Here is a 12,233-nt window from a genome sequence, read left to right on the forward strand (position 1 = left end):
TGTGTGCAGAACGCTTTGTTCTGTGTGTGTGTGTGTGTGTGTGTGTGTGTGTGTGTGTCTGTGTGTGTGTGTGTGTGTGTTCGCACCAATGTAGCATTGCCACTCTGTGTTTCTGAGTCCAGACGGATCAAGGACACGGGAAAATACATAGAGGGGAGAGGAATCCTTTTCTTTTGTTCTCTATCTTCCTCCCCCGTTCCCTCTCTGTCACTTTTCTTCCCATTTCAACTGCCATGTAACATTTTCTCTCTCTCCCTTCTTTTTACTCTTTCTTGTCATCCCTCCATCCCTCCTTCTCTTCCTACCCCTCTCTCCCCCTCCACTGTACCCCTTCTCACTCGTTCTTGCTGTCTCTCTCCCCTCCCCCTTGCCGTCGCCCCCATCTCCCTTTACCTCTCAGATCTGAACTACTGCGGTACCCACCGGCCCTGTAAGAATGGGGGCACCTGTTCCAACACAGAGCCTAACGAGTACCAGTGTGAGTGCCAAGAGGGCTTCCGCGGGCGCAACTGTGATATCGGTGAGTTCGTTACATTACTTGTAGCACGTGGGCAGTTAGCGACCAGGTTCATGATTGAATTTGCCTGGCTTTGAGTTTGACTTGACTTCTCTCTCTCTCTCTCTCTCTCTCTCTCTCTCTCTCTCTCTCTCTCTCTCTCTCTCTCTCTCTCTCTCTCTCTCTCTCTCTCTCTCTCTCTCTCTCTCTCTCTCTCTCTCTCTCTCTCTCTCTCTCTCTCTCTCTCTCTCTCTCGCCCGTCTCTCCCGCCGTTCCTCAGTGGAGCATGCGTGCCTCTCCTCCCCCTGTGCGAACGGGGCCACCTGCGCGGAGGACCCGTCGGGTTTCAGCTGTGTCTGTGCCGACAGCTGGACCGGACACACCTGCGCAGACGGTAATTAGCGCCAATCAGCACGGCTGAGATTACCCGCGACTGGTTGTGATTGGAGCAGAGCCAATGCCCAGATTCTAATCCGTGTCCGGTATGAGACACAAACAACGCAGTAATCAGATGCCCGATTACAATTCATTGCGCCACAAACGCATGAACAACATGGAGTCAGTTGTTGTGTGTGTCAGAGAAACAGGGAGTGTTAGTGTGGGACTCAGATAAGTAGCCCAGGTCAGCACAGTCATGGCAGCCAGGCCCCATTCGGTGAGTCTAGTACGTGTGTGTGTGTCCCTTCAAAACAGGTAGAGCCTGCTAAACTGCGCATGTCAACATGGGGTGTGTTTAGGGTAAATGAGGAGCGGTGGGGGATATGTTTTGACCTTCGCCGGAGATCCTCACATAGCCAATTAGCTAACAGGCTTAAACATTTAAGGTAAGATGGGTGCTTGGTCTTTCGTTAGAATACCAATCACCCCTGTCTGCCTTCCCCATTTTTCCCACAAGTTAACAGGAGCCCACACAGCTTGGAGAATGTTCCACTTCATCATTACGGGGGGCATTGAGGTGACAAATGTTTAGGTGGATTACAGTGTCAGTCAGTCCTGCCTCTGATTCGAAGATCTAGCGATCTCTCGTGTGTGTGTGTGTTTATGTGTGTGTGTGTGTGAAGGAGTCACACAGCGTACGATAATATAATCATGTATAATAATCATATCATATTTGCCATTTAGCAGATGATTTTAGTTGTTATCCAAAGCTGTCATGAGTGCATTCATTTTATGTCCGGGTGTCTCAGAGATGTCTGTATAAACATGCGGCGTTCCACTGTCTCTCTTTTCACCGCCATGTTTGTTCACTATGGTGACGGTGTCACAGGTGATCTCCTTCCCTCGGTGAGGACAGAGGGGAACCATAGCCCCGAGTCACAAATGGGAAGAGGGAGGGAGGGGTCCACATGTACTCTATGTCTCCCTCCCTGTCTGTCTGTGTGTCTGTCTGTCTGTCTGTATCACTGCTTATTTTCCTTTAAAGTGTGTGGGAAAGTACGAGAGTCTGGCTGTGCTCAAAGAAAGAAGGCAATTTAGTCTCTCTGTCTCTCTCTCTGTCTCTCTCTCTGTCTCTCTCTGTCTCTCTCTGTCTCTCTCTCTGTCTCTCTCTCTGTCTCTCTCTCTGTCTCTCTCTGTCTCTCTGTCTCTCTCTCTGTCTCTCTCTGTCTCTCTCTGTCTCTCTCTCTCTCTCTCTCTGTCTCTCTCTCTGTCTCTCTCTCTGTCTCTCTCTGTCTCTCTCTCTCTCTCTCTCTCTGTCTCTCTCTCTGTCTCTCTCTGTCTCTCTCTCTCTCTGTCTCTCTCTGTCTCTCTCTGTCTCTCTCTCTCTCTCTCTCTCTCTCTGTCTCTCTCTCTGTCTCTCTCTGTCTCTCTCTCTCTCTCTCTCTCTGTCTCTCTCTGTCTCTCTCTCTGTCTCTCTCTGTCTCTCTCTCTCTGTCTCTCTCTCTGTCTCTCTCTGTCTCTCTCTCTGTCTCTCTCTCTGTCTCTCTCTCGCTCTCAATGGACCCCATGTTGAAATGTAAATCCTCAAGGCAATTACATTGTAGTTGTGATACCAATTAGAATGCTATTATTCATGGAGCGTTTGTTGACAACATGGCTTACAGAACTATCTATCTACTGTTTGTCACTGGGTGGGAGCATGAAGTCACACACACACACACACACACACAAACACAGACTAGCGTTTCGAGTTTTAGGGCATGGATGTCGGGAACCACAACACGGCTCTGTTTTTCGACGTGATTTATATATTGAACATTAATTAGAGGTTACTTTGTTTGTTATTGAGTCTCCCGCTGCGCTGTGGTGGCTTTGAATTGGGTTACTGTGCAGGGCTGGGGTCAGGGTCAGGATCATGGAAACTGGTATGACTGCAGGGCTAGGTCAATTGGAAAGGTTACGAGAGAGGGGCTGACAGATGAGAAATGTACGCTACGGTGGCTGTGTGAACGGAGAAACGACGACTGCCGTACTGCCAATGTTAGCCTATGGGTTCACCCTACCTACCGCTCTCTTTCCCACCGACGCCTTCTCTCTCACTTCCTCCTTCCCAGCCTCTTCTCTCTCACTTCCTCCTTCCCAGCCTCTTCTCTCTCACTTCCTCCTTCCCAGCCTCTTCTCTCTCACTTCCTCCTTCCCAGCCTCTTCTCTCTCACTTCCTCCTTCCCAGCCTCTTCTCTCTCACTTCCTCCTTCCCAGCCTCTTCTCTCTCACTTCCTCCTTCCCAGCCTCTTCTCTCTCACTTCCTCCTTCCCAGCCTCTTCTCTCTCACTTCCTCCTTCCCAGCCTCTTCTCTCTCACTTCCTCCTTCCCAGCCTCTTCTCTCTCACTTCCTCCTTCCCAGCCTCTTCTCTCTCACTTCCTCCTTCCCAGCCTCTTCTCTCTCACTTCCTCCTTCCCAGCCTCTTCTCTCTCACTTCCTCCTTCCCAGCCTCTTCTCTCTCACTTCCTCCTTCCCAGCCTCTTCTCTCTCACTTCCTCCTTCCCAGCCTCTTCTCTCTCACTTCCTCCTTCCCAGCCTCTTCTCTCTCACTTCCTCCTTCCCAGCCTCTTCTCTCTTCCCAATCTCTCTCTATGTTCTCCCCCTTTTCTCTGTTTTTGAATTCCTCTCCAGAGTAGTGGAACGAGGCGTGGCTGCTCCTTCCTCTCCCCTATCCCTCTCTCTCTCTCTCTCTCTCTCCCTCTCTCTCTCTCTCTCGCTCCCCTATCCGTCTGTCTCTGGATGGGAAAGCGAGCTTAGGAGATCCGGTGAGGTGTGAACAATGCGCAGCGGATGATTTTATTTATCAGTGTTTGCTCAGGAACCAGAGCAAGAGAATAGGGGGAAAGGAAAACAAGGCCCGCAGGAGCATTCGCATACCGACAGAACCACTAGGGACACACACACTCACACACGCACATGTATCGCCAACACAACGCAACGTACAGCTGCCCAGACATTTACATTTATATTCTAGTAAAAAACAATGTAGCAGACACTCCCATCTAGAACAACTCGCCATGCACGCAAATAAGAAAGACGAAACAACCGCACAAAACGAGCAATAATACGACAAAACCTTTCCAGAGAATAAGGGTAAGTACGAATCTCAGACTCGACAATTGGTTGGTGGATTCATGTTCACCGCTCACTGGTTCTTTAATTGTTGGCTGTATAATCAAATGATTTCTTGATCTAACCGGTTGATGACTTGACTTCTGTCTCTTTTTAGTGGTGCGGCAGTGTGACTCAAAACCGTGTGGGCGCGGAGCAACGTGCCAGGAGTCTCCAGAGAGGTTCCGGTGCCTCTGCCCCCCCGGCTGGACTGGCAGAACCTGCCGACTAGGTCAGTGAGATGGACGCTATGGAACACTAGTAATCTACAAGAGAAATCTCTTCTGTATAGATACTCTTCTGTGTAGATACTGTATATCCACACAAAAGCACTTCTAGCTAGAGGATCCAGTCCCCGGATCAAACTCGGTATGCGTACAATGTTACACTGTGTCCATTACCCCCCCCAAGCACTCTCATATTCAGAAGAAATTCCCCAAAGCCCTGATGCATATTAGTTCTAATGACAGACGATACTTCAGTAGAGGCTTTGTATCGAATCAAGTTAAACGTGCCCGCGCACGCTCACACACACATACACACACACACACACACACACACACAGAGGATGGGGCTCATAGTGTCCGTGGCACGTAGCGTAGTGGTTAGAGCATTGGGCAAGTAACCGAAAGGTTGCTAGATTGAATCCCCGAGCTGACAAGGTAAAAAATGTGTCTCTCTGCTCCTGAACAAGGCAGTTAACCCACTGTTCCCCGGTAGGCCGTCAATGTAAATAAGAAGTTGTTCTTATCGGACTTTCCGAGTTCATCAAAGGTTATATTTAAACATAATCATTGAAGACATAGTTCGAGATGACAGTCTCCTTATATCCCAGTCACTTCACTGTGTGGGTCATTGAGAATCCCCTCTGTTCCTACAGAGGTCAACGCTCCCTGTCTCTCTGCTCTTTCTCACCCCTGGTGGTAAATCCTTATGGGGCTGACAGCAGCAGGGTTTCTATTACCTGACTGCTTCCTTTCTCCTAATTGACGTTGTCACACCTCATCATGGAGTCAGGGGGAGCACCAACACTCTGGAGTCAGGTGGAGGAGGTGACAGCGACACTATTGCTTCTATAGCCACACCGGAAGTGGTTCAGCTCCCTGGGATCTCTTTGTAGGAGATGAGACGCCCACACACAGAGACACACAGACAGAGACGCGCACGCACACACGCACACACAGCCTCTGGCTTGATTGAACTTTATTGGGCTAACATTTCAGCGACCACAGCCTTTGTCATTTCTCTTTTGAAAAGGTTTTATTGCTCTCTGTATATGTGACCGTGTCGATGTGAGTTGTGCCAGACTCTTACAAAAGGACCGCTGCTTCAAATTGGCGCAAGCTAAAAAAAATAGTCCCGAGAACACGCCAGTGATTTTATTGACGGGTTTTCTCGCTCTCCACAGACACCAACGAGTGTGACATCGGTGTGTGTGTCCATGCCCGCTCCTGCCGTAATCTGATTGGTGGATACCTGTGTGATTGCCTGCCAGGCTGGGCGGGGCCAAACTGTGACATTAGTGAGTATACGGTCAAGGTCAAGGATGGAGAAAGATGGTGTGTGTGGGTGTGTGTCTATGTGATTGAGTGTGCTGATCTAGATGTCTCTGTGCTCTGTAGGGAACAGCAGTTGCCAGGGGTTGTGTCTAAACGGAGGTCACTGTGAGGACTCTGTGTCAGGCTCACGCTGCCTGTGTCTGCCTGGTTTCTCTGGGAAGCACTGCCAGACTGGCCCCAGTCCCTGTGACAGCACCCCCTGTCAGCACGGAGGCCAGTGTGTGGACAAGGAGGGCAGGGCGGAGCTGTGTAGCTGTCCCATCGGCTACTCAGGGACATACTGCGAGGTCAGACTCCATTCTCAGATTCGTCATCTTCCCGTTGGCTTTCTGTATCCTCCTCACATATTTTGTTCTTGTTCATATTGTCCAGGTGGTGGTGGATCTGTGCAATCCCAACCCATGCCAGCAGGGGGTGTCCTGTCGGAGCACCGAGGGGGGGTACATGTGTGCCTGCCCCGAGGGTTACTATGGTAACGAGTGCACAAGCCTTAAGGACCCCTGTCATGGCCAACACTGTCCAGGTGAGGTGTAGTGGGGATGAGATTTCTTTTCACATTATGTATGTGTACAGGTGTGTTTGTTAACTAACGAACTAACTAAAGTGTCTCCCTCTCTCTCTCTCTCTCTCTCTCTTTATTTCTCTCTGTCTCTCACTAGGTGCCATGTCAGACCCGGCTCGTGGAGGGGTCAATCTCTACATGGTGTTGGTGGGTGTGTCAGCGTTACTAATGGCGTGCGGCTGCGCAGCCTGCGCTCTCTTCCTCTCCCGTCTCCACCGACGACGGAAAAAAACGCAGGGCGGGCCCCAGGAGGAGGGCATCAACAACCAGAGGGAGTTCGTCACCCTCGTCCGAAACCTGGACCGCCCCGCGCCCCTCCTGCCCCCTCTCACCCCCAACACCACCGCCCACACCCCTGTCCCTGTACTACGCTGCTGCGAGGAGATCGAGCTCACTCTGCCCCCCTCCCAGGCCCCCTCACACCCCTCCCCTGCACTCAAACCCTCAACCCCCGCCGCCAAACAGGACATCTCCAACCTGGAGAGGGAGAAGCTCAACCGCTTCCACTACTCAGACAATCAGGAACTGGAGGTGTGACCTTTGAACTGTCAGAGGCTTTTATTATTTTGCACCCACTTCTCTCTGCCTGGCCCTGGACCCCAGCGCTGTGCCATGCTGCATAGGTTCCTGTGGTGATGACCTCACCCGACCCATCCCTCTCTGAGTTGACTCCTCATCTTTTGTGAGCTGAGATTGTCATCTGCTAAATAGCATATATTATTGGTGTAGAATGCTGGGCCTATGGGGTAGCTAAGCAGATCATCAAGAAACAGCGTGGCAGTGAACTTTAACCTCCGACTTATGACATCATGCACTTCTGACCTGCTGACCCCGGAGCTAATCTTATGAAGGTTGGCCTTGAGTTAGAGTCTGGCTTGTGTCTGAGTGTCTCTGTGTTTTATGGGAACAACTGTGAGGAGCCATTTGAGCCATTCCCCAGGTGTTAATATCCCTCTGTAGGCACCCCACTCTCCTGGTTGCCCTGGAAGGCCTAGATGGCCTGTCACCGACATATGTAACTGGACCTCTACAGAGACTGTGGCCCTGCACTGTGGCCTCCTGGGCTGGAAGGCAACTGACAGGGGATGTGAGGGAAGGGCAAAGTGTTTTTTAATTCCAATTAAGTCCATTTCCACATGAATTATTGAAGGATAAACTGTGGTGTAATTATTGTGTGTGTGTGTGTGTGTGTGTCTTTGTGTGTCAGTGCGAGGTGTGTGTACGCGTGTCAGTGCGAGGTGTGTGTACGCGTGACAGTGCGAGGTGTGTGTGTGTGATAAGCATGACAGACCATCATGCCTGTTGCCAGGAGGGAGAGAGAAAATGACAGAAGGAGCAACAAAAGAGCAAAAAAGAATCAATGACTGCAAGCTTTAGATGAAACATTTTTAAAAAGAGGGAAAGGTCAGACAAAGAGAGTAGAGCCTGACCCCAATCCATTTGAACCATGAGAGAACGGAGTTAAAAACAGAACACTGTTGCCTGTGCGGTCTCTGTAACACACTGCGGTTGTCAAAGATGTCAAATGTTTTTTATACCTGTGTGTGAAATAGCACTGTTGTGTATATATGTTGTACATATTGATATTGTTGTTTTTTGTACTGTGGTTTGTCTCTGAAAGTCGCTGTTTTACTTTGCGCTATTTGTCCTCTCTCTCCTTCCATTCGTCTGGGGCTGCCAGCAGGTGTGGATCGTAATTAAAGTGCATTTACCTTCCAAATCCATGTTTGTGTCACCTGAGTTATTTGTGTCTCAGATCCAACACAAACGGATAGGTGAATAGATAGGTGAATAGATAGCTTTCAACAATCCCGTCACGGTAGATCAGTGCGTTTATCAAGGAGAGGTAGGAAGGAAGGACACTTTCAAGTGGTTGAATGGGTCATGCAGTTCCATGTCTAGTAGATCCATTCTTATTCCACCAGTACTGGGAGGCCAGAAAGGATATTCCATCATTGAGAGCATGGCTGTAACCATGACTGTGTCACCAGATCACGCAACACACACATACACAACCCCACAGCAATCACTCAAACCGAACACAAACACTCATGCACACACACAGAGAGATTGTAATTGTGGCAGGAAAAAATAAGGATAAAACACCTGGCCGGCTTTGATATCCCAAAATGATTTAATTGCCTGTGAGGGACTTTCTTAGCAAGTGTGTCCCTGTATGTTTATGTTAGAGAGCAATAGATGCTGTAAGTGAGTTCACAATACAGTGAGAATGAATATGTGATTTATATGTGTGTGTGTGTTGTGAGAGAGAGAAAGTGAGAGGTCACCGCAGTTAGAGTGAGCAGGCTTACGGCTATGACGAATGTGACCTTTGCCCTTATCAGACAGGCTAAAGGGTGGAAATGACCATGGGCTTCCCGTCCCCACCCTGGCCACATGGAAATGTAGGAAATAGAGTTTCTACCACACACACACACACACACACACACACACACACAAAATCACTGCATTGTAGACCTCTTCACACCTGCTGTGCAGCTCAGGATGACTCCATAACCCACCCATCATCAACCATACATAACAGAAAAGGTCAAAGTTCCTCATTGTACAAAGTGTCAAGCTCCTTGTTCATTGATCATCCATTGATTTTGCCATCATACTAATGCAGGGTATATATTACATATTACATTTATGGTGATGTATCCTATTGGCTGTTCAGTCCAATGGTACTCGAGTGTGAGTTTGTCCACTTGGCGTCTCTTGGGTGCCTATATGTATGCCCCAGCAGCTTTGAATCCATGAACTGGGGGTCAAGGTTAAAATCACAGAGGGTAGTTTCAATGTTTCTACTAGTTCCTCTAGATCTATTTCGAGGAACCAGAGACCAGCAGCTATTGTAAACCTGCAGTGTTTGTTCTGGCCTCTCAATATTCTTGTCAGAAATTAGCTTTAGAGTGCTTGAAACTAGTCATGTTGAAATGCTCAAGTTTCCTACAGGTTTCCTCGTGGTTTTATTTCCAATCATGTTATACTCTTTTGGGGCGTTTTCGGAGGTTTTGTGGTGGAAAACGAAGGGATTCGAGCATAACAAGTCAACCCTGTTACCCATAGAAGTTAGGTTAGAAATGTTTGAACAATTATACTTTTATTTGGGAAGCTTGCATTCAATTGCCACTCCCTGTTGCACACAACAAGCTTCCATTCCCCCTGTCACAAGGGGATTTGACCGCAACCCTGTTACGGCCAACCCTGTTACGGTCAACCCTGTTACTTTATTTGCCACTGAATAGGAACTTACTTAATTTTTTTAACGTGTTTTTTATGAAGTTGAACATGTGCGCTTTATGCAGAATGTAAAAATTGGATGAAATCAATTTAGGCTACACTCATCAAAATGCACCTAACCGGTGGAACGACCGACCCCCTTTTCAATGTCAACACAACTCACACGTGTGGGTTAGGTATGATAAATATAAACCATTTGTCCCTCAAAAGTGTCATTTTTGGGAGATACTTCTGACACCTCCAACTGAAATTGAACTCTACAAATCTCACTTTCTTCATATTCAAAGCAGCAGGGCATGTAGAATCATCTCAAAAGGGTCCTCACGGAGTTTTGCTGAAGCTTTATCATCTGACAATGACTTCAGAGGTATGAGAGAACCATGAGGTAACTGAACCATGCAGAAAGGATAGGTCCTGTAACGCCATCTAGTGGCCAATCAAGTTAGTAATCCTGCTTGTAGCCAGTGAGCTGCCGACGACAGTTGTGACTTTTGTGCCACCATCCTGCGCCGCAGTAGGGGAGCTACCGCCTCCAGCCGTGGCCAGCCTCAGGCATCGTATTCACCTGCCAACGGATGGGCCCGAGCAGACCTGCACCAGCTGAGTTAGAGGGTCCTTTGCCACACCTGAGGCGTTCCATGGGGTGGCCCAAGACTACTTTTGTGTCCTTGTGCATTCTCCTCACGGGTCGGCGCCTAAGCCCCTTACGGGGACCAGAGCAGGCACCCTCCTGGCCCCCATGGTTCTCTAAAATGACACTGCCTATCAGCTGCCCCTCTAGTACTGCCAGAGGCACACGAGAACTCGATCCTGTCTGGTCCCTTAGCTGCTCTGCCCCACTGCCTTGCCTGTCATGCCGGATAGGATTATGCACGCGAGGACTAAACTCCCCGTAGAGGCCTGTGGCCTTTTTGAGACTGTGCCATTTAGGTTAGAGCCCTTTTGATGGATGTTCATATTTCCAAAACATATATTTCAGTCCTATGTATCTTTAAAAACACAACCATTTTACTAGCAAAGACAGTACAGCATGAAGCCAGGAACCGCTTCTCCAGTAGAAATCCCTGATCACGCTTGTAGTCGATGTCATAGCGATGTTGGCTATAGCTAAATTCATGCACAGAAACACGTCATCGGGTCTAACGGTCATCTCGCGCCTAACTGCTCACGTGCAGGCCGTCGCATCAAAGGCACTCCGATATAAAGTTGTTTTTGACGAAAATGAAAACATGTCCGTTTGTAACCTTCACACGGTCTGAGTAATAACATGTTCAACTACTTAAAACATTGGCTAGAATCTAGGTTGTGTCTTTAGATTTAGAGAAAATGAACAACTATGGAATGATGTTTTCCTTCTCTCCTTGACTTCTTAAACCCAAAATCCCAGCCTGGTCTGCTTGGTGTGTTTCGCAAGCGTTCCCGGAGGTCTTCCGATGTTCCCGGAAGTCTTGCGATGTTCCCGGAAGTCTTGCGATGTTCCCGGAAGTCTTGCGAAGAAACTCTGTGTTATTCCGTATATACCATTTTATAACTGAAAAACTACACACCAGTGGCCATGAGATGGGGAGATGGGGAGATGGGGGAATGGGGAGATGGGGGAATGGGGAGATGGGGGGGAATGGGGAGATGGGGGAATGGGGAGATGGGGGAATGGGGGATGGGGGAATGGGGAGATGGGGGAATGGGGAGATGGGGGAATGGGGAGATGGGGGAATGGGGAATGGGGGGATGGGGGAATGGGGAGATGGGGGAATGCACAAGCCTTCTGGAAGATCTGATGAAGGAGAAGATGGCTGACGGGGGGAAAAAGGAGAAAATTGGAAGATGTTTTCAGTGAATATGGAGTGGTGGATCAAACAGAACTTTTGTGAAGACCGCTGAGTTTGAGCCTCATTCTGGCCCAGTGTGAGTGAGATTTTTAGGAGAGAATGGATCCTTGTCTTCTGGCAGATCCATATGTGGTGTCAGGTTGGGTGGAGAAAAGGTTGGGGAATGTTTGGTCGGTGTAAGGCACTCAAAGTGGAATCGTGTTGATTTTTTGCAGTTCTGCCATCCAGAGGGAGCGTGCGCTCTAAACCATGCGACTGGGGAAAGGAGTGAAAGGAGTGATAACTGGAGTGACGTTAAGTATTGAGGAGGATCAACTGAAGTTGAAGATTCCCTGTGTCTGTGACACCCTCTGTTTGGTGCGATGCAGACTCGTCTCACTGTAGCTCCCTTCAGTAACCACAAGCACAACCGTTCCTTGATTTTAACTGGCTGCTTTATTCTGTAGTTTTAGTCAGAAGTATCACCTTCCGTGAGAACTATAAAGTAAATGAAAAATACAGTTAAGCACACTCTTACAATCTCCTTATCTTACGAGTGACTTATTAGCTTGGTATAACTCTGAAGTGCTTACATACATAACAGTTTAACCGGCGCTATAACAGTATCATATTAAACACATGAATAAAGGAAAAATACCTAATTGGCTGCTTATTACAGAAGGGAGGAAATCAAACTTCACACTTATTATTCCTGGCATGAATTCACACTTCATCCTAACATACACGCTGCAACCTTTATGAACTACACCCGATGACATGAAAACTTCGCTAACACAGCGCCTTCCCTCCAAAAGTATGTTGCTACAATAAGGATCCCCGTTACAACAGTATTAGCTACTTAGTTCCGCTTGTCTTATTATTTCCCCTGCGCCACAGACACGTAAACAATTCAAACAAAGGACAACAACATAACCTCTAAGTCTAACTGTCAGTTACACTCGTAGAGAGCTCGGTGAAACAAAGAAGACACTGTCTGTACTACTGAGTTTTGAGTCTTTACCAGATAAAG

At 48.3% G+C, this 12,233-nt stretch overlaps 1 protein-coding gene across 1 annotated transcript in view; it reads left to right on the forward strand.

Moving 5' to 3' along the window:
* LOC118396809 (protein jagged-1b) overlaps positions 1 to 7,867 on the forward strand; it is a 45,016-nt gene extending 37,149 nt beyond the window's left edge. The window contains exons 7-13 of the mRNA XM_052467218.1: positions 401 to 520; positions 777 to 890; positions 4,147 to 4,260; positions 5,437 to 5,550; positions 5,651 to 5,874; positions 5,960 to 6,110; positions 6,247 to 7,867. Coding sequence (XP_052323178.1) covers positions 401 to 520; positions 777 to 890; positions 4,147 to 4,260; positions 5,437 to 5,550; positions 5,651 to 5,874; positions 5,960 to 6,110; positions 6,247 to 6,686 — 1,277 coding nt within the window. The 3' untranslated portion in view covers positions 6,687 to 7,867. The remainder of the gene's footprint in view (positions 1 to 400; positions 521 to 776; positions 891 to 4,146; positions 4,261 to 5,436; positions 5,551 to 5,650; positions 5,875 to 5,959; positions 6,111 to 6,246) is intronic.
* Positions 7,868 to 12,233: the final 4,366 nt, after the last annotated feature.

Source organism: Oncorhynchus keta, chromosome 18 (genome assembly GCF_023373465.1).
Source record: "Oncorhynchus keta strain PuntledgeMale-10-30-2019 chromosome 18, Oket_V2, whole genome shotgun sequence".
NCBI lineage: Eukaryota > Metazoa > Chordata > Actinopteri > Salmoniformes > Salmonidae > Oncorhynchus > Oncorhynchus keta.